This window comes from Neophocaena asiaeorientalis, unplaced genomic scaffold (genome assembly GCF_003031525.2).
Source record: "Neophocaena asiaeorientalis asiaeorientalis breed wild unplaced genomic scaffold, Neophocaena_asiaeorientalis_V1.1 scaffold30, whole genome shotgun sequence".
In the NCBI taxonomy this organism is placed as follows: Eukaryota; Metazoa; Chordata; class Mammalia; order Artiodactyla; family Phocoenidae; genus Neophocaena; species Neophocaena asiaeorientalis.
The window spans coordinates 5,201,180-5,224,273 of NW_020174923.1; the positions used below are offsets into that span (position 1 = coordinate 5,201,180).

At 47.5% G+C, this 23,094-nt stretch overlaps 1 protein-coding gene across 5 annotated transcripts in view; it reads right to left on the reverse strand.

Moving 5' to 3' along the window:
• SLC39A11 (solute carrier family 39 member 11) overlaps positions 1 to 23,094 on the reverse strand; it is a 423,926-nt gene that overhangs the window by 221,644 nt on the left and 179,188 nt on the right. For 4 of the 5 annotated variants that reach the window (XM_024760939.1, XM_024760936.1, XM_024760935.1 and 1 more), the window contains one exon: positions 18,366 to 18,507. In XM_024760939.1, the coding sequence (XP_024616707.1) occupies positions 18,366 to 18,507 (142 nt within the window). The remainder of the gene's footprint in view (positions 1 to 18,365; positions 18,508 to 23,094) is intronic. The other variant, XM_024760937.1, reaches the window with a different exon arrangement.

The window sequence follows — 23,094 nt, forward strand, 5'->3', positions numbered from 1 at the left end:
CACCTAGAAATGGTTAAGAGTACACACTTCATGATGCATTTTTTACATATCTCTTGCGAAGCAAGCCTACTGGAAACAATTTCTGTTTGTCCGAGAAAGTATTTCTCCTTCACTTTTGAGGGATAATTTTGCAGAGTAAAGAATTCTACGTTGGCATTTTCTTTTCCTCTCAACACTTTTAATATTTCATGCCACTCTCTTGTTTGCATAGTTTCTGAAGAGCTGCTGTAATTCTCATCTTTGCTCCTCTTATAGGTAAGGTGTTTTTCATCCTTCTGGCTTCTCCCAGAATTTTTTCCTTGATTTTCTACAGTTTGAAAATTATACGCCTATTAGGTAGAGTTTTTTGACATTTATCCTACTTAGTGTTCTCTGATCTTCCTGGATCTGTGGCTTGGTGTCTGACTTTAACTTGGGGGAAACTGACAGTCATTACTGCTTGAAATATTTCTTCTGTTCCTTTCTTCCTTCTCCTTCTGGTATGCCCATTACATGTACGTTACACCTTTTGTGGTTGTTCCACAGTTCTTGGATAGTCTGTTCTGGGTTTTTTTTTTCCTTCTTTTTTCTATTTGCTTTTCAGTTTGGGAGATTTCTATTGAGATATCCTTAGGCTCAGAGATTCTTTCTTCAGCCATCTCCTCTACAAATAAGCCCATCAAAGGCATTCTTCATCTCTGTTTAGTGTTCTCTAAGCAGATTTCTAGCATTTCTTTTTGGTGCCTTCTTAGAAATTCTGTCTCTCTGCTTACCTTGCCCATCTGTTCTCGCATGCTGTCTGCTTTAACCATGAGCACCCTGAGCGTATTTATCAGAGTTGTTTTAAATTCCTGGGCTGTTACTTCCAACATCTCTGCCATATCTGAATATACTTCTAACGCTCACTCTGTCTCCTAAAATGTGCTTTTTGCCTTTCAGTATGTCTTGTAATTTTTCTTAAGAGCTAGACATGATGTACCAGGTAAACAGGACTTTGATAATGTGATGCTGAGGTATGGGGGAGGGGAAGGTCCTATAGTCCTATGATTAGGTCTCAGTCTTGGGGGAACCTGTGCCTCTGAACTGTGACCTTCACAAGTGTTTCCTCAGTCTTTCTCTTCCCCCTTAGGTGGGACAGGATGGCTAGAGTGGACTGGACTTGGGTATTTCCCTTCCGCCCCATCACTGAAGCTCTGAGTATATAGTTTGTCCAGAGGGCAGACTTTTTGTTCAAACACAGTGCTCTGGTGTATTTCAAAAGAGTTCCTTTTCCCGTTCAGAAGCCCAGGAGGATTCTTTTTCCCTGATATTTCCTGTGGGAACCCGGTTGAGCTCCTGGAGATAAAACACAAATGTGTGGGCCCCCCGCCACCATCACTGGTCCCCTCTCAGACTTGCTGCCTCCAGCAACTGGTCAATTACAGCTCAGATTTCCTACCAGGCGCTAGTGCCTGCCCGGGTGTCAGCTTGTGAGTGTCAGCTCTGGAAGGTGGTGAGTCTTTGCATTCACCTGTTGGTCTCTCCAATGCGGGGGCAACAATTGGCCCTGTGACCTCACTTCCCTTACAGATCTAAGAAGATAGATCGCTTTTTTTGTTTCTTTAGCTTTTTACATGTCATTAGGGTGAAATGGTGTCTTCCGAGCTTCTTATATGCCAGACCAGAGACCAGGGGTCATGTTACGAATTTTTAACAGGACTTCCGTTAAAATATATATATTTTTTAAAAATATATTAAAAAATTAGTAAAAATATAATTTTTTAAAAAATCAATGAAATTACAAAACATATTTTTTAATTCATGATGAAAATGTCAACATTTTAAACAAAGACCGGATCTGACCCTGCAGTTACACAAGCCAGCCTTACTCACCTCCCCTAATCCCAACACTATGGAATCCTATCTGTATTTAACACTTTGGCATTCTGCTTATTATGGATTTTTGCATTAATCTGTAATTTTAAAAACGTCGCATTAAAATACTTTTACCTCGATTACTACTGAGGGTTTGGGGGCTCACTTTAATTTTATGTTCAGATGAGTGTCTCACTTGTCTCACCCTAATCCAAGCCCTGAGGTTCCCCGATCCATCAGGTGCTGATTCAGACAATTCAGGAGAGAAGCAGCAATGACAGCAAAACTCGCAGGCTCTGCTGTGGGGCAAGCAGCCTTCAGGCACCCAAAATACAAATTTACTCCAGGCCCTTCTTCCTTTCCTTCACCCCATCTTCATTGCTGCAGCAAAGGGCAAAGAACACTGGGCAGGCGCTCCGGGCTGTCATTTAATCCTCAACAAGCACAAATGAGAGTGCTGTTATCCCCATTCTACAGATGAGAACGCTAAGGGTCAGAGACACGGATCATCTCACCAAAGTCACACAGCACTGGGTGGGTGGGGCTAAAATGGGAACCCTGGTGTGCCCGACACTAACGGCCACCATTCTCGTGCTCCTTTACCCTTGCTCAGGAGGTGGTACATGGGCCACACTCTACCCCGACCCCAGCCGTGGCCAGAGCTCTGGTACTTGACAGAACTCCCAGAAAATGTGTAAGGGAAGAAATTCAGAGCACTGATCACAACTGGCCTCAGAAGAAGGGTAAAGAGAAGGAAGAAAAGTCCCTCTCAACTAACCTTAACTTTCCCCCAATTCTACTCTTGTTGCGCCAATAACTTCAGTATTGATGACACACTTATAATCCAGCAACAGTCAGCCTGCAGAGCGCCACAAACCCAAAGAGAGAAGCGGCCAGCCTCAGAAAGCAGGCTCAGACCCCAACTCAGGCCTCCGAAGCTGGTTTCACAGAATACACCTCTCCGTGTTATCCATCCGGGCCCGCTACAAACTTCCCAATTTGCCACGGCAGACCCAGAAATGGAGGAGAAGAGAAGGAGAAGGTGCTGGAAGACAGCCTCTGCCCACTCTTACAAAAATGTTTTAAAAGGTATAGAATAGGAACTGGCACGAAAGGGGTAAAGCTATTTCAGAAAAACAGAAACGAACAACCAAACGAACCATTTACTGTGATCATAAGGATGGGGAGACAGAAGTTTGCAGCCCACAGCGACACCGAGGGGAGCCTAGAGAAGCTTCAGTGACATACACGGAGCCCAGAGAGCCCGGAAGTGGATCTTCCAGAAACGAAGAGAAGGGCAACAACTGACAACCCACAGGAGGAGAAGTTCAGAGCCCTCTGACCGTGAGGACTCCACCTGGGGTAGAAACCAAGCTTCAAAGGGTGACTGGGCAGCGCAGCCGCTGGGGCTGCGTCTGTGACACTTGGCTTTACCCCACTGCCCCACTGGGAACGCACGATCCGGCCGAAATTCATTTTCATAGAGCTCTGTTGACAAGGACAAATCTGGTCATGATGAATTTCAAGGACCTCTTGAAATGCTGTGTGGCTATAGATTTTCACAGTATCCAACGATGCTTGCGAGACATGGACCACAAGCCAGATCTTGGATTATTTTCCATTTTGGTAGAGAGTGACAGTAATAAGTTTGGCCTGGATGGTAATTTTCTAAAGGTCTTACTAAGAAAGTTATAAACTTAACAACTTCTCTGCCCACCAAACACTGCCGGAACCTTTTAGACGTAAGTAGATGGGTATTCACCAGGGGAAAGTTCACCAGAGCCGGGGCAGAAACCAAAGCCAGGATGATTGTCTGAAAACTCAAGTCAGACCATGTTCGAACCCAACATGGCTTGTTGGACCCCTTAGCACCAAAGCCAAGCGTTGCTATGACGTAGGAGGCCCCCACTTCATCTCCCACCTCCCAGCTCCTCCTGCTTGGGCCACACCTCCCTCTTGGTTTCTTTGAACATGTCAGATGCATCCCACCTGAAGGCATTAGCACCGGCCGTCCCTTCCTCCTGGAAAGCTCCTCCCGCTACATACGGGCACGGTTTGGTCTTTCACCTCCTTCAGGTCTTTATATAAATATCACCTCTCAGGTGACACCCCCAACCCTGACACCTAAGTTCACACCACCTCCATCCCACACACACGCACCCACCCACTTCCTATCCCCTCGCCTGCTTTGTTTCTTTCCTCCTAGCCGCCGACACCGTCTAACACAGAATGTATTTCACTCACTTGGAACTTCTTGTCTCCGCCACCAGAATGTCGGCTCTCTATGTCGTTTTCACCATCGGGTTCATTTGTAGTACCCAACTTCTGCTTCCTACTGTATAGCCCGGGGCCTAGAACACATCCGGGAGGCACAGGAAGGATCTGCTCATTGCGGGAAATGGATAAGATGAGAACGCAAGCCCAGCGCACTGCTCCCTCTCCCTGCCTGGACCAATGACTACGGAACTGTACTTCCTAAGAACCTGCCCCAGTGCTGGACTCGGGGGCGGGATGTGGGCAGTTGGGTGCTGAAGGCTAGCGGTCTTCCTCGGCGGGGTTGCCAAGTCAGATAAGAGGGAGGGTAAGGACAGGTGAATGAGACCCGCAGGGCTGCCACTTGTCGCAGGAAGACGTACATTTCCTAAAAAATCGAAAAAAAAAAAAAAGAAAACAGCTACAACTCGAACACGACTCGGTGAGCAAACTGGAGTGGAGGCAAAGGAGAAACAAAAGCAGCCACAATAACAGTAAGGCGCAAGAGCTTTACCTTTTCCCAAGGGGGGAGGTCGAGGGAAGAGCCCTGGGGTGTTCTAAGACACCCTGGAATTATACACAGAATCCTGTGGGAACATGCATACTTCCGGAAAAAGATCGATATACTTTTCATCAGCTTCTCAAGGTGGCCGTTGACCAAAATAAAAACTTCCAGAAACACTAACTTACACTTGCATGTTTTCTGTAACTCGTTTTAGTCCCACAAACACCCACGTATTAAGTGCTGACTACCATACTTCACCAAATCTTAAGACACAACAATTTTAAGACACACTTTTATTTTAGATGGCATGTCAATTCCACTATGCCATTGGCTGTAAGACAAATACTAATTTCAGAGATGTTGAAAATGCAAAGAAGAGTCCTGGAATCTACAAATTATACTGCATGTCAAGCACCGTGCTAGGCCCTTTACGTGTTTTACCTGAGTCCCAATGCAGTGACGTTACGATTCCTATCTTATCAGCGAGAATTCCAAGAACTCAAACCTAGGTTTGTCTGAGAAGCCTCCCACAGAAGCATCCCAACAGAGACGGCTCCCACTGCTGCAGACCTCAGCACCAGCGAGGAACCTCTCACAATCAAGTGCACTGGGAGACACAGAGAGGTCATTCTAGTTGCATATCAAATGACTGCAGAAGCACCCAGCTTGAATCGGAAGCCATGCTTCAAACAAACTTCCAAATGCCCAGAGGACAGTTTCACATTTATTAGTGTAAAGAGCACCTGCTCCTCCCTCAACTCCATAGCCTTCTCTCACTTCAATAAGCAACTATTTAAGTGGAATTTAATGATCCAGAACACACAGCACACTGTACTGAAATGCGGGATTCAGAAATAAAAGAGGCACGATTCCTTGTCAATCTTAAAACGCAGCCCCACTATCAAAGCATCACCAAAAGAACGTCTCCAAAGGTTGGGGTGGGATAGTGCACGAGCACGTGTGTGTGCTATAGAGGGTGAGGAGAGAGAGGATGAGATGAAAACACCCACTACATTGGGTATGTTCACAAACAGGATTCAGCCTCTGAGATTTGAGAGCTGCTTGTTACAAGGCAAAGCTGATGCATACAGCCTGTTACACTCAGATACATGAAGTCAACATGAAAACTCTCAGCAGCATACACTCTAATGAAAGGACTGTACCTGGAGTCACATGTGAGCCCTCAGGCTTTTAACTCTTCCTCTTTCCCGGGAAGGAGCCTTAGAGCACAATTGGCTCTATATATCGATACACTCTCCTTCAAATTTTGGGTCAATGCCATCATCTTTGTGAGTCACCGAACAGTGAAACTTACTAATAATGAAAGCAACAATGCAAACCATGACTTTTTTTTAAACCAGCCAGGCGGTAGATGACAAATTGTATCTCGAGCTTGTCCTCATCTCTCTTCTCCATTGCATTCTTCTGGTAGCCTCTCACTTAACCTCGATGGCTCCTGAGACCAGGAGGAGACCAGCTAAAGCCTCAGAGGCCAAATAGTCATGAGAAAATGTCCTAGACCACAGTACAGGGAATGGGTTTGCCTTGGGAAGCCCCCTGTTGGAAAGCAGCAGGGAAAAATTATAATTCAATAATTATCTTGAGTGTTTTGGAGGAAGAAAGTTACTCTGAGAATGTTGTTGTTGTTAAAGATCATGCCCAAACACACACACACACAAAAGACTGCCTTTTTAAAAAAAAAAACTTGGATTGTAGATCAACCCTCAGAAGCCTCCTAATAAACTTCCAAAAGTTTTCCAAATAACACCATCCTCCCAAGTTGACCGCTTCTGGGGAGCCCAAACTCATTTGTTCAGATGAGTTCTGCGGTGTTTGTTCACATCAGTTTTATTACTTTTTAATCTGCTGTTATCTTTTGACCCCAAAAGGGGATGCTGAGCACCTCGGCATAGAGCTCCGGGTCATGGTGGGTCCCAGTGGTTCTCTCTGCTGATCCAACTCCACAGGGACTCCCGGGGATCGGGCTGAAGTGAAGAGCAGACTGAAAGTTCAGGACGCCGCTCCACCACAAAGAACTGTCCCTCCACAAATGCCAATAACCCAACAGTCTGTGGTTTTCATCAGGTGCCCAGGTGGTCTCCTTCCCACAAAATGGTCTAGGCAGATGTTCTGAGAATGATGGGTTGTGGAGGGTCATCGTGTGAGGGTCCAAACAGGAAAGAGGCAAGTAGCTACTCCAGAGCATCTAGACAGACATCACGGCAACCTTAGAAAACACACCTGCCCCCTGATTTGGAGCCAACATTTCTTTTCAACTAACCAAGCTCTCTGCAGAGGAGACACCTGCAGCCCCTGATGGCCATACCTGCCGCCACTTCTGCTCACCTGGGAGACTGTGCCTGGAAGCCTGTGCCCAAGCTCCCACTCAGGACCTCCAAGGTCTCAGACCAGAACGCGCTGGCCCAGATTTTCAGGTCCCATGAGCCCTTCCCCTAAAGGCCAGAGGGGGCAGAGGAGCCCTCTCCCCAGTGTTCTTGGTTGGCTGATGAGCGAGGAATTGTGGAGCAGGAAAGGGGTCTCAGCCCACACTTTCACACTGCACAGGAAGCCCCTCTATAACCTCCTTGACCATTGGTCACCTAGCTTGTACTTCAATCCTTCCAGTGACGGGGAGCTCAGTCTAGTCATGATTCCATGAGCCCATGTTACTATCACATCTACCACATATCCTGACTCTACCCTCCCCCCGCTCTTCACCACACACACACACACACACACACACACACACACACACACACACACACACTCTCCTTCTCCATTCACCCCATGATTCTCTATAATTTTTCACATCAATCTTCTCGTACATTTTTCCTTAACCACACTGGTGCTCCTTTAACTTCTTTAGGGATTTCCTTTTCTTCTGAGAAACCTCCTCTTCCAGCTTAAGGACAATCTACTCTTTTCTAGTGTGGATACTCCATCCCTGATTTGTTGCTCTGAATGTAAACGCTGTCCATCTTTCTGAGCACCTCGAGAGCACTGGAGACACAAGGGTGTTGAATGACCAGAGAAAACCACATCCAAACCCAAAAGCTCTCTGTACTTTTCAAGGTGGGCAGCAAAATCTCTACAGTCTGGGCTAAAAAGAAAAAAAAAAAATCCCATATTCAGGCACCCTGAATGCTCTGGCCAATTTTACTGCTGTCCAGACAGAATAATAACTAATATTCACTGAGGACATACAAAGCAGTGAGCACTATTCTAAGCGTTTTACTCGTATTAACTTAGCCTGTCTTCACTGTAACTCTGTCAAGTAATTACTGTTATCCCCATTTTAGGTACAGAAACTGAAGGAGAAGGCACGGTAAGAAGGATGCCCAAGGTCTAGCAGCTGCTAAGAGGTGGAGTCAGAATTCAAACCCAGTCTCACAGTTATCCAGTATTCTCTGACCCACTCCAACTCTGTACCGTCTCTGCAGCATGCCACCTTTCAGGAACTGGACGGCTTTTCAAATATCAATGCCTTTCGTCTGCCATAAACGTATAGATGACATCGTACTCAATGGTGAAAGACTGAATGCTTTCTCCCTAAGACCAGGAATAAGGCAAGAATGTCTGCTCTCACCAGTCTTATCTGACATCTTAGTGCAATTAGGCAAGAAAAAGAAATAACAAGGCATACAGACTGGAAGGAAGAAACAGAACTGTTAGTACTCACAGACATGACATAGAAAATCCCAAGGCATCTACAAAACAACTCTTAGAACTAATAAATGAGTTTAGCCAGGTTGCAGGATACAAGGCTAACATGTATAAATCAATTATATTTCTGTATACTAGAAATGAATAATTAGAAATTAAATTTAAAACGCCATACCATTTATAATAGCACCATAAAAGGAAATAATTAGTATGAATCTAACCAAATATATGTTAAGATATATATGCTGAGAACCACAAAACACTGATAGAAGAAATTAAAGACAACTTAAATAAATGGAGAGCTATACCATGTTTATGAAATGGAAGACAAGATTATTAAGATGTCAGTTTTCCCCAAATTAATTTATAGATTCAATGCAATCCCAACCAAAAGCCAAAAGCCCACCAGGATTTTTTGTAGATATTAACAAGCTGATTAGAAGGAACTAGAATAACCAAGACAATTTTGGAAAAGAATAAAGTGGGAGAACACACGATATCTGATGGCAAGACTTAGACTAAAGCTACCATAATTAAGAGAATGGGAGATTGGTGAAAGAATAGACATATAGACCAAAGAAGCAGAATGGAGAGTCAAAAAGTAGATCTGGGCTTCCCTGGTGGCGCAGTGGTTGAGAGTCCGCCTGCCGATGCGGGGGGCGCGGGTTCGTGCTCCGGTCCAGGAAGATCCCAGATGCCGCGGAGCGGCTGGGCCCGTGAGCCATGGCTGCTGAGCCTGCGCGTCTGGAGCCCGTGCTCCGCAGTGGGAGAGGCCACAACAGTGAGAGGCCCACGTACCGGGAAAAAAAAAAAAAAATGTAGATCCACGCAAATATGGTCAATTAATTGTTTACAAAAGCACAGAGGCAATTCGATGGAGAAAGGTCAGTCTTTCCAATACATGGTGTTGCAACCACTGGACATCCCCATTAAAAAAAAGCCTGAACTCCAAACTCGACCTCACTCCTTACCCAAAAATAACTCAAAATAGAGGGCTCTGGGTGGGAGCACCAAGGACATATTCAAGACCCACTTGAGGGATGGTCAGAGGTTTACATATGTTAGGTTGAACCATACAAAATGCCCAGATTCATTTCCCGAGAATGCTTGAATCTCCTTGAAGGCATATGTCTCCTAACTGTTTCTATGTGTATAACAGGCACTTCCCTAATAGAAAGAACACGACGATCAATGTTTACTGAGACTGACCTGAGCAAATCTTTCCAAGACCTGCCGGGGATCGGGGCGGCAATACCGCTGGCTGAGCCTGCTTTCCTTGGGAAGACAGCAGAGATCTCTGGCTCACGTGTCAGAGAGCTGCGAGAGACATTGCATGCTTCCTCTGCCCTCCTCAAGGAATGTCTCTGCCTCCCCTCCGCACCCCCCCAAGGCCAATGACTAGTTTGGGGTTATCAGGAGTCGGGAACCCTGAGAGTCAGCCCTGTTTTGGGTACCAACTGTTTCACTGGCACATCCCTCAACATCTCCAAAATATTGCGACCCTCAACATCAACAGCTGATTTAGCATTCAGACACTTCGAGCTGTTTTCTTTCTCTGGTGCCAGGAGGGGAAATGCACCAGAGAGAAGAAAGCAGAACAAAATACTGGAACACACATCGCCCAAAGAGGAGATGGGAGGCCAAGCAGGAGGTACCTGCTGACAAAGACAGCCCAGGTTGAATGGAGCTTATCACGGATGCCTTTCTTTTTTTTTTTTTTTTTTTTTTTTTTTTGGGGTCGTGAGCACAGGCTCCGGCGCGCAGGCTCAGCGGCCATGGCCCACGGGCCCAGCCGCTCTGCGGCATGTGGGATCTTCCTGGACCAGGGCACGAACCCGTGTCCGCTGCATCGGCAGGCGGACTCTCAACCACTGCGCCACCAGGGAAGCCCGGATGACTTTTCTTGAAGGCAGGGTTGCACTGACCTCATCCCAGATGCCGGAGCTGTGACTGTTGATGACACAGGTTCAAAGCCCAGCTCCTCATCTACCCCATCAGCATGGCTGCCGTGCTCAGTAAGTGGCATCCATTTCCTCCCAGCTTCATGGGCTCAAAACCAGCTCCCTCCTAGGGCTCTTTCCATAAAAGCCAGAAGGGGGGAAAAATAAACAATCGAGATGGGAGTGAATAAATAGAAAGGACCCCTAAAGATCTGAAATACTTGAAACCAAAGTGCCACCCTATGCTTCTCCAGCTTCAGGAGCTTCTGCAAAAACTAACATCTGGGAAACAAAACGAAATGATCTGAAAAGAGCCCGGGTTGCCCGGCTTTGGCAGCAGGCACCCCGAAATCTCTGGGTAATGAAAGCTTGGCAGGAATATCCTGACGGGGCTGGCGCTGCCCAAGACACTTGTCTGCTCTGCTTCCCCAAAGCACATTGAAAACACATTTCCCTGTTTAATAGACTTGTGAGCTGAAATGAATGTGTCAGAATGCTAATAAATAGGATAGAACCTGCTAGCCCAGCAAATGTTAAATTTTGCATAAGGAGACAGTATCCCTAACTCCTTGGTAGACGCTTAATGAATATTTCAGACAAAGAGCCCTGGCAGCTGCTCTAAAGGCTCCCGGTGAATTTAAGTGGGTTTCTATTATTGCCAGGATTAGCCTCCCCTTCTTTCCTCCCATTTTCTCCCCTCTCCCTCCCTTGTGCATGACAAAAGCCCCTCCGGACTAACCAAGCTCCCTGAAGCCTGGCCACGGAGGGGGTCGGAGCGTGGGGCTGATCAATGGACCGGGTTGAAAAGGGTTCCCCCCAAATTCATGTCCACCTAAGCCTCAGAGTGTGACCTTCCTTGGAAATAGAGTCTTTGCAGATGGAATTAGTTAAAAAGTGGTCATACTGGATTAGGGTGGGCCCTAAATCCAACAACTGGTGTCTTTGTAAGAGACAAAAGAGGGTGATTCAGATACTGACACACAGAAACACACACAGGGACGAAGGCCACGTGACAGCTGCAGTTGAGACTGGCGTGGTGTGGTTACCAGCCAAGGAACGTCCGGAGCCACCAGAAGTTATTAGAATCAAGGAAGTGATTGGAGGGTGGCCCTGCGGACGCTTTGACTTCCGACTTCTAGCCTCTGGAGCTGTGAGAGCAAACGTTTCTGTGAAGACACACAGTTTGTGGTACGTTGTTATGGCAGCCCTGGGAACTCAACACAGTCAGGAGAGCACACCTACACATTCCAATGTATATGAATAACTCCCTAGAAGTAACCTGAGCCGATCATGTCAGGTGATGGTGGCGGTGGACAGCACTGCCCCACCCTTTTCATTTCATTAGCAGAGACCGCAAACCTGCCAGGAGTCTTGTAAGATCGGGCCTTGAATCATCTGACTTTCTACTTGCTGTCTCAGAGAAACTCTCCAACTTCATCCAACTCTTTTCCATACTTACTCAGCATTCCCAGCACATCCAGGTACGAGACAAACAGATAAAAGAGACAGAAATAGAGTGAGAGAATTTAAAAGATGGAAGGAAGGGAGGGAGGAAGGAAGGGAGGGAACCAAGTAAGAGCTTGTGCCACCTGGTGTTCCTTCAGGTGGGTTACCATCCACGGGAAGACAACGTTTCAAAAAAATTGTTAAGCACTGTTATGGGCTGAGTCATGTCCACCTGAAATCCATGCACTGAAGCCCTAAGCCCCAATACTGAGAATTTACCTGTATTTGGACATCGGGTTTTTAAAGAGGTAATTACATTAAAATGAGGTCATTCGGGTAGACCCTAATCCAGCAGGACTGGTAAGAGGAGGCGATTAGGACACAGACAGAGGGAAGACTGAGGGAGAAGGCGGCCGTCTACAAGCCAAGGAGAGAGGCCTCGGGAGAAACCAACCCTGCCCACACCTTGATCTCAGACCTCAAGCCTCCGGAACTGTGAGAACATCGATTTCCGCCGCACAAGCCCCTCATCCTGCGGTGCTTTGTTAGGGGAGCCCAAGCAAGCGTATACAAGTACCAAACTGCCTCTAGGCCTGGGCCCCATGAAAATGCACTCCAAGTTAGCTGCCTAGCTCAGAAAATCGGGACAGGAAAAAAAAAAAAAAAAAAGCAAATAAACAGGAAAAGTGCTGTTGGAGTGGTAAATTTGAGGCAGGCAGAATGTAACATTCATCAGAGGCGGAAGAATCTATAAAACGTATCCACCTAATAATGCTCCCCTGAGCCAAGACACTCAGGCCACCCACAGACAGCCCTGTTCCGGAAGGTATTTCTGTACTACTTCCTTATTTTATTTAACTTCCATGATGCTAAAGAGCTCCTGGTAATTATTATTGTTGAACACTTTGCTCTTTATCCTCTGGCAAAATAGTTTTGGGTTTGTTTTTTGTTTTGGAATTAAGACGTGGCATATTTTAATAGCCTAATAGCCTCAGTGCGATTGCCATGTGCTGACAGGTTGGGTTCATGCCCTTTTGAATGAAGAAGCCCAGGTTACAGGCCCTCACCCAGAAAGGACAAAGCAAAGCCAGGACCTGCCTATCTTTCAGGTCCCAGGCAACTCCTCTCAAGGAGGCCAGGAGAAGACCTGAAAATGTCCCCTGACCAACCAGTTATAGAAGAAAAAAAAAGAGTCTAATTGCTAAAACCACATGCCAAGACATTAAATTACATGAATAACTGTGATGTCATTCTTTCATCTGTAGAGAGCTTACTGATAAAAATTCAAAATTACGAACAACCTCTCAGAGACTTCCCTAAACACATTATTTTGGAGACTTAGTCATAAAAAAAAAAAAGAAAAGAAAAGAAAATCAAAATTTCTCCTAAGAGCTACATCTGGCTCCTGATCAAATTTAAGTGACTAAATTTGAGTGGAAATATCGGTGGCAGAAGACAAGGTAGACTTGGAAAATTAGAAGATATGGGAGAAGAAAAAGGTGATTGTCAGAGGAAGGTTGAAGCTGTTTAAAAAAAGTCCTCTTTGCTTCCCTGGGATTCAGCTATTTTAAAGGATATCAGTGCCAAGGAAATCTAGGAGCTGGGAGTTGAATACACGTGGCTGGTCTTACAGAGCGAACAGGCAGCTGGCCTCCGAGAAGGGATCTCACCTCACAGCGATGGCTTCCCGGCCCCAGGCCCACACGTGTGCTGGAAAATATAATCCTCCAAAGGCCAACCAGTGTGAAAACCCTTCAGCTAAAGAAACTGTCCCCGGTTAAGACGTAACACATGAGCGGGAGTAAAACACTGTCGATAACTGATGCCTCCCTGTTCAACAGCTGATCAAGGCTCTTCCCAGAGGCACCGAAGGGAGGATACTTAAAGGCGAAAATAGCGGAGAGGAATGATTCCAAGTGCATGACTGAAAGACGACAGTATGATACCTGGAGGAGAGATGGGGGCGCCTTGGAGAGGGGGAAGGGAATCAGAGCACATCCAAGCGCCTTCCTGACTCTCAGTGGACAAGCCCTGTAGATGCTCATCTGGGGGTCGGGCACTTGGGAAACTTGAGCTGGAAAAGGCAAATTCTGTCTCCCAAGATCAGCTCTAGTTGTACGGAAAGATGCCACCCAGCAAGTCCGGAGCACAACCAATGAGGAATTCCTAAGATACAAACAAATACACGTGACTGGAGTTGGCAATTTCTCCAAATTTATAAGCCACTTGACGCTAGGTCTGCATCGGTTTTGTTGTGCAAAACATGGTTTCTCATCTGCCAGGCTGTCCAGGTAGAATTATTGCCAGGTGAATTCTCCTAACATAAAAGAATAAGGCATCAAGGAAAAATGTGTTTCTAACCAGAGTTTCTTACGGCTTACTCTTGCCTGACTTAAATCCCCATTCACTTCTCCACCCGACAAGCTTTGGAAAGGTTTATAGATAATAAATAGAAGCCACTTCACAACTAATTTCCCAAATTAAATCCACCTCTTTCTCTCCTGGAGAATAATGCTTACTTCTGTTCCTTCCACAGGTACACAAAATTACAGACAATCCTCCATCTGCCATGATAATGGATCCATGAAAATAAAAACTCTTGAAAAGTTTCAGCTTCCTCTCTCAGAACAAACAACGTATGGAAATGGGGCAGTTAACAATTACCCTTCTTTAAAAAAAAAATGGTTCTGGGGCTTCCCTGGTGGCACAGTGGTTGAGAGTCCGCCTGCCGATGCAGGAGACACGGGTTCATGCCCCAGTCTGGGAAGATCCCACATGCCGCGGAGCGGCTGGGCCCATGAGCCATGGCCACTGAGCCTGCGTGTCCGGAGCCTTGTGCTCCGCAACGGGAGAGGCCGCAACAGTGAGAGGCCCGCATACCGCAAAAAAAAAAAAATGGTTCTGACAAACCCAGGGGCAGGACAGGAATAAAGACGCAAACGTACAGAATGCACTTGAGGACACGGGGAGGGGGAAGGGTAAGCTGAGACGAAGTGAGACTGGCATGGACGTACATACACTACCAAATGTAAAATAGATAGCTAGTGGGAAGCAGCCACGTCACAGAGGGAGATCAGCTCGGTGCTTTGTGACCACCTAGAGGGGTGGGATAAGGAGCGTGGGAGGAAGACACAAGAGGGAGGAGATATCGGGATATATGTATGCATATAGCTGAATCACTTTGTTGTACGGCAGAAACTAACACAACATTGTAAAGCAATTAGACTCCACTAAAGATGTTAAATTAAAAAAAAAATTACCCTTCTTTAGCCTAAAGAGAGTGCTAGTGAGAAAAAAAAAAAAAGTCCACTGGAGGCTGAATGTGGGAGGCTGAGGCAAAAAAGCCAAGTTCTAGATAAACACCGGGGTCGTGGAGCCATCTGAAGTGTGATGGACGTTATAGATCTTTGCCTTCCAAAAACACGTATCTTTTTGCATTAGATTCCAAGAGGTTCATAAACCCTTTGGCGCCCACTCATGGACCCCAGATGTACAGAACCCCTGGCCTCGTTTCTAGAATTTACTCTACAATAGAATTGCCCATAGAGATGTATGCATGAAAGTGCTCTGTGCCACTTTCTTTATAATAGCAAAAGAGTGTAAACACCCTAAAGGGCCATCAAGAGGGGACTAATTAGGTAAGATCATGGCCAAGAATAAGAATCCATGAATGCCCAGGAAACAAAAACCAAAATGTGTTATTAAGTGAAAAACACAAGGCACAGAATAACGGGCCAAGTATGATGGTATAAACATAATATTTCTGAAAGGAAACACAAGAACCTAGAAACAGTGTTTGTGTCTGAGATGGGAACCTAGACCATAAGGGATCTGAAAGTGGAAGAAAATTTACTTTTATTTGTAATCCATGTTATTACTTTCTTAAGTAATTAATTAAAAGAAAGCTAGCTGGAGAGAGATAAATAGTTGAGGGGGGTGGGAGAGAGAGAGAGACAGAGAGAGAGACTGATTTATAAGAACTTCTGGTCTAGCTAAGTCCCAAAATATCCCCGGCCCTGAGAACAGTTGATATTGTAAAACATTTGGCACCAAGACATACATAGGAAAGCACTCATAAATGCATAAATGCTTTTCCCAGCTCGGGCTGCTGGCGATGCTCAGAGCAGTCGGACCTCCTCTCCCACAGTGTGGTTTTTCTGGCCCTTCCTCTTGTTGAACCAATTATGGGACATTATAACAGCAGTGCCAACATTACTTCTTAAAGGCTGATGTTACTCACTAAACACCCATTAAACCCATCTCCGGGCTCCATTTACAGCTAGTTCAAGGGCAAATCCAGATGGTACAAACAACAGGTATTCAGACTTGATCTGCACAAGGCCAGTCATCAAATACCATTACCAGTTGAACAGTCTTCAACTGCCTGACAGCCACAGGTGTGCCCAGGTGGGAGGAAAAGCAACCTTTCCGGAGGTGGCTGGGTTCCCTCGGTCTCTGCAAACCATCTTTGTGCTCCCCCAAAGGCTGCATTTGCCTCTGTATCTGAACAGGTAGCAACAACAACTGAGGGTTGCTTGGTAACCTGGTAACAGGCGATGCCTAGGTGTTTCTGAGCAGAGGACGGGATTGCATCGTCTCCCATGCAGTCTCCGCTCACGGCTCCACACTGGGGTGGCCAAGAAGATCCAGCAATCCTGGGAGACTTTCCAGGAAAGTCAACTCCCGCTGGCCCTATATTCCCATGGCCCCAGCGTTAAAGATTCATCTCAAAGGAATCGCCCCTTTTTACCTTTTTTTTTTTTTTTTTTTTTTTTTTTTTTTTTTTGATGGATTGACTGGCACTGAACCTTCCCGCCTGTGGGATAGGGATAAAAAATGGGATAGAATAAAATCTAGCCAATTTCTTCATCGTAGAGAAGGCTCAGAATTAGGAACGTAAATATGGCATTAGAGTGATTTGGGTATTTCTGTCTTATTAAAAAATATACTGGTCTGTAGTTTTCCTGTGATGCCTTGATATCCATTTGGTATCAGGGTATTACTGGCCTCAGAATAAATTAAAAGGTGCTCTTATTCTTTTTTTTTTTTTTTTTTTTTTTTTTTTGCGGTACGTGGACCTCTCACCGCTGTGGCCTCTCCCGTTGCGGAGCACAGGCTCCGGACGCGCAGGCTCAGCGGCCATGGCTCATGGGCCCAGCCGCTCCGCGGCATGTGGGATCTTCCCGGACCGGGGCAAGAACCCATGTCCCCTGTATTGGTAGGCGGACTCTCAACCACTGCGCCACCAGGGAAGCCCTCCTATTCTATTTTTATAGCAAAAAAAAAAGAATCAGGACCATAATGTCTTCATAGCAGATCACAGGAGCTCCACGACAAGATAGTTGGGGAGAATGGAGAGAAAGCCTCCTGTCCCTGTGTTCCCACGACTTGGCATGGAAAATGACAATCTCTACTGGAGGATGGTGCCCCACGCTGGTCACTGGACAGCTCTTGACTCTCCAATAAGAGGAGAACAGCAGACAGCACCGAGTGGTTCTGATTTGAGTATGAATGACAAGACTGACTGGACACAGTGGGCAGGTTTTCGTGCTAACCCTCTAGTACTTGAGCTCACGTTAGATGGATTTTCATTTCCCGATTACATCCCACATCCAAAGCGGTAGGCGGCAGTGAGCCGCAACCCAAGTGGAGAAGGTATTCGAGTTCTCCATGAATAATTCATGCAGGACATAAGCTGAACGCAGAGAACTGAGAACTGGCCGGGGCATCGCTGTAACTTTTGTACATTTACTGTACCGCGGTCTAGAGATCACCTCTGCCGACACAGGGTGGAAACAGCAAATTAACGTCCCAGCCCGGAAACATGAAAGGACTTTCTCCCTTAAATCACTAATGTGAAGACAGCGACTGGTCACCAGTCTGTTTCTCTCTGACGCACCTAAGGGAGAACTCCAAGCGAGGCAGGAGACAGCCACTCTCAACATCCTTTGCCTGGTTTTAGTTCCCGAGTCTGAGGTTTTCAGAAGAGGGGAGGGGGAGGGACAAACACGTGGGACTTGAATAAATGCAAAGGAAAAAACAGGCATCCACCTCTCCTGGTGCAAACTGGTGCTTAAATTAGCCAACTGCCCTGGGTGAGCCATGACCGGGCAAGGAGTGGGGAATCCTACACGGAGACTGGAAACCGGCATAATCCTCTGAACTCCTTCTCAGGGGGCACTGGCCCAGTCTGCACTCCCCCGACAGAGATTCCGGAATTCCTACCCTATTCCTCTTGAGGGACGCACTCCCTCTAACTTAAGACAAAAGGCATGACTTTGTCATCAGTGTTTTCAGGTTTTCTGGCTCCAAACTGAATCAGTGAGAGCAACAGCCAGTTTCCCCAGATGGACCAAAAAGATGAAAGCCACGTAAATGGAAAGGAACATCCAGGGTCCGTCAGGGAGGCGGAGACAGAGGGACAGGTGCCCATCCACTCCAACCCAAACCAGCCCAGTCCCATCAGAGTGGCCCTTGCCCACTTGTCCAAGTTGGAAGAGCAAATCAAAAGGCCCTGTTACCTCCTGTGCACTAGGCAGGTGGTTTGCAGAACCAATGGGGAAGGAAAGCACGGGGCCAGACCCTGGCTCAGCGCCATGCGACAGTGGGGTGGGTACTCTGCAAGGACAGGACAGAGCACCTAGCATTTCCCTGCCATCCCTCCTGCCACCAGGCCTGAGTCTCCCCTGTCTCACTCGGCCCAGGGTCTGCAGCAGGGAGCTTGCCTGAAAGAAGCCCAGCTCTACCTATCCGGATGGAAAGTTCACTCTCGGGGAAGAACGGCCTGGGACCCTCAGCATCAGACTTCTTCATCAACGCAGGGTCGAGGTTCAGTGCCAGGGCCATCTGGGGGTCTTCTGCTGCACCCTGAAACGAGAAGCAGGGCCATCACTGTAACACCTGTCTGCCTCCATTCCCCCGGCCCCTCCAGCTCCCAGCAGCCAAGGTGGCTTGCCCTCCTCTACCGAGAGCCCCGGGCCAGCCTAGTCCCCGGGCCAGACCCAGCTGTCAGGCTGGGCTGAGGCAAGAGCAAGGCGACAAGCTTTCTGGCTGCAGAACGTTGAGGATGACAACAGCGGGAACTGAGGCGTCGGTGCTGATCCTAGAAATGGGAAAAACACACACTGGGAAGGATCGGGTCGAACATCAAACCCCCCTCCCTCCACAATTCATCACTGCCGGGCAGATGGCAGAAGGGACTCAGTTCCCCAACTGTCAAAAGAAGCCTGGAGGGCAGGTCCGCTCAATGGCAGCCTCGCAGCAGGAACCAAGGTCACCACCTCTCCAGAGATCAAAAGGGGACGAGAGTCAAACAAAAGCACCTCAAAGGAGAACGAGTGACAGTCGTGGAGGACACAGCACAGCTGGAGGCAAGCCCAGACAGCCTTAGATCACCATGTCACCCTTCTGCTTTGTCCCTAACCAGTCATTTTGACTGTTTTTGCATTAACCACACAAAGTTTGATTTTGACCCCCATGTTCATTTAACAAATATTTATTGACTGCCAATGGTGTGGATACTTGGTGAACTAACAAAGTTCTAGCTCTTATGGAGCTTATGTTCCAGTGGAACACAGGAGGAGCAAACAAGTGAACCTACAGCAGGGCTGTGAGCTTCTCCTCCAAAGACATGGGCAGGAACCCTCTGACCCTAAGGGACGGTGAACAGGATCACCTCAATGGGGAAGGAAACAGCAGATATTTTTTGAAAACCAGGCAAAAACAGCTCTAAACAGAAGTTTCTATTTAAAATGTGTGTCCCAGGACTTCCCTGGTGGCGCAGTGGACAAGACTCTGCACTCCCAAAGCAGGGGGCCCGGTTTCGATCCCTGGTCAGGGAACTAGATCCCACATCCATGCCGCAACTAAGAGTTCGCACACCACAACTAAGGAGTCCATGAGCCTCAACTAAGGAGCCCGCCTGCCACAACTAAGACCCAGTGCAAATTAATTAATTAATTAATAATAAATAAACGTGTGTCCCTAATAGGGGAGAGAAGAAGGCTTATTAATCCAATCACTGAAATCCATCTATTCATAAGCAAATACTAAAACTGTTTTCTTGGGTAAATTTCATGAAGGAATCTCACTAAAGTTATGCCTGGCTGTGTCTTACACACACACACACACACACACACCTTCTTGTTTACTCATTATCATGTTGATCAGGGATCAGAAAGAGAAACTAATGATTCTGACATTCTACTTCATTATTTCTGTCCAACTAAATGTGAACAACGAGAACATAGACCCTTCCTCTCACATCCTCTCATTTCTCCAATATATTGATATTGTCCTAATCATTTATTTACAATGTATTCTATAATATGCACTTTTTTTTTTTTTTTTGCAGTACGCGGGCCTCTCACTGCTGTGGCCTCTCCCATTGCGAAGCACAGGCTCCGGATGCGCAGGCTCAGCGGCCATGGCTCACGGGCCCAGCCGCTCCGCGGCATGTGGGATCTTCCCGGAACTGGGCACGAACCCGTGTCCCCTGCATCGGCAGGTGGACTCCCAACCACTGCGCCACCAGGGAAGTCCTATAATGCACTTTTTTTTTTAATGCACTTTTTTAAAATTGAAGCATAGTTGATTTACAATGTTGTGCTAATTTCTGCTGTACAGCAAAGTGATTCAGTTTTATACACACACACACACACACACACACACACACACACACTCCTTTTCATATTCTTTTCCATTATGGCTTATCCCAGGATATGGAATATAGTTCCCTTATAATGCACTTTAATAAGGGTACCGACACCTCCTTTAACTTTGTTTTAAATGGGAAAAAAAGCCTGGTGGTGTGGTTTGAGCTGCCCTCGTTAAAGTTCTTAGGACTCTCTGTAGAATCCTAGGGGCTGTGGGATTTCACCTGCTCTGTCACTGAGAGAGGCACCAAGAGAGGCAGACTGTCCCACTGTATAAGTCAAGGTTGACGCTGCAGATGGACGACTCTTGGGGACAGAAGGGACTTGGGGAAGGCCAGCGTCTCCCCCCACCCCACCCCCACTGAGTGACAGCTGGTGTCTGTGCCATGTGCCTTGGGCCACATAGTCACAGCTCTTTGTTTGTTTATAAGCTTTAATTATTTCTAATCCTACATCTCATGCTGACATCTGAGGAATCACTGCAGCCGTGAAAGACATGTTTCACTAGGAGAGTGCGCGCATCGGCGGGTGTTTCTTCCTTTGTCTTGCTTCTTTTTAGAATGTGATGGATGCGGAGCTGGGGGGAAGGATATGGAAAGAGAACCACTTCATTACAGCAGAGATGCGGCCACCTTAATACGCTCAAGGCTGCTGCTTTGACGGGGGCCAATCAGTCGGGTGCAGCTGGGAGAGACCCTGGTTTTAATCGAGGACAGCAGTTTTCAACTGGGGTGTCTCTGTCCGCAGGGGACATCTGGCAATGGGCGTTTTTGTATGTGGGCGTGGGGGAGAAGAAGGGTGTGGACAGCTAGTGGGTAGAGGCCAGCGATGCTGCTAAAAGCCCCATGTCATGCAGGACGGCTCCCACCACAGAGGGTGATGCGGCCAAATGCCAACAGTGCTGAAGCTGAGAAACCTTCTGCTCCAGAAAGATTTAGGACGATCAGAACCTCCCTGTATTGCTGGTCACGCTGAAAATGCACAGACCCTCTTTCTATTGTCAAGATAAGAATTTTCCCGCTTCCTCCAGGAAGCCTGCCTTTCATGTGTTTGGCAAACTTATATTAAGCATCAGCTGTGCACCAGAACCATTTCAGGTCCTGATGGTACAAAACAGTCAAGTCCCCTCTCCTCCTGGATCTTCCAGAGACACACAATAAACTAACAATAAATTATAAAGTCGAGGGCCAGGTTGGGATAATGTTGAGAAGAAAAACAAACTCATCGCCATAGTTACATGGGACAATTGTCATGTGTACCAGGTTCAAGCCCCATGCCAGGCATTTTTCTAGCATCCCCTAGCATCTCATTATGAAATGCAAAGCTGGAGGGCTCCTCCAGATACGGTGCTGAGGGAGGTCTCTCTGAGAAGGTGGTGTTTGAGCAGTGACCTGAACGGAAGGGAACAAGCCACACTGATTTCTGAAGATGGGGTTTCAGGCACAGAGCAGGAGAGCAAACACCCCGCACCACGACGCCCCTGCCGGCCATATCCTTTGACCATTTCATCAACCTACATTCCGCTGGTTGTACTGCTTTATTTCAGTGCTGGGGGGCGGGGTATACTAATACAATCCCACCCCAGCTTCACTTAGAGGCTGCCTTTTAAAAAGCTGGACAATGGCTTCCCTGGTGGCGCAGTGGTTGACAGTCCGCCTGCCGATGCAGGGGACACGGGTTCGTGCCCCGGTCCGGGAAGATCCCACATGCCGCTTGTGGCTGTGCCCGTGAGCTATGGCCGCTGAGCCTGCGCGTCCAGAGCCTGTGCTCCGCGACGGGAGGGGCCGCAGCAGTGAGAGGCCCGCGTGCCACAAAAAAATAAAATAAAAAGCTGGACAGAACCCCAGCAGATCCCACTTGTACTCACCCCCGTTCTGGGCACTCGGTCCCACGTGTGGCCTTGGGAAGGGTGGGGCAGCTGTGCAGCGTGGGAGTGGCAGGGAACACCCACAGGGTGATGCCGGGGTGGGGGGGCAGCTTCTACGCCCTGGTGCTCCCTGAGCATCCCTGAGCCCAGGCACCGGCCAGCCTCCCGGGGCTCCTTTCAGACTCCCTTCGGGATTCCAACATCCCCTCCCTCCACTCTCAACTGCTGATGAAGAAAACAGAGAAATACATCCCTTGGAATTTCAAGGAACAGCCTGGCAAGGGACACCAGCGGTGCCTTGGTTGCTTTACCATAATGTCCATGATGTCGGGGGAGAGTCAGGAAGCACCTGCAGGGCCAAGGGGCTCTCATCCCGCAGGCCTGACACCACCCCTCACTCCCTGGAGCCCTGTCTCCTCACCCAGCAAGGACACTGCAGGTGGAGGGGATGCTGCATTGTTTGTTTGTTTTTTTACCAGAGCCTTAAATAAACGCAGCTTGGCCTGTGCAGGGGCCACCAAGTCCCCTGGGGGGGAAATTCCTTCTCTACATCTTCTTGCTTTGCTGAGCATGCCCCTCTTTACTTGATATCAACACTGCCTTTCACTTCTGAGGCTTTTTTTAATCTCTGCAAAGCTTTTCCATCGGGGCTACCTCACTCAATCCTTGCAGCCCCGTTAAGGACGGCGAGGTGAGGGCGTGATCGCTTCCAGGGCAAACATCTGACTAATGCAAGCTGTTCTCGACTTTGCACCGCATCCCTGAGAGCCCGCTAGGCTGCCCATCGGCCGGGCAATGAGTCACTCTCCTTCCCCTGACTGTTTCATCTGAGTTCCCGGGACTCTGGGCAGCTCAGGGTTGCTGTGTCGTCGTCTTGTAGCTCCCAAATGTCAAGGCACTGAAACACAGGCTGCTTCCCAAGCTACACATCAC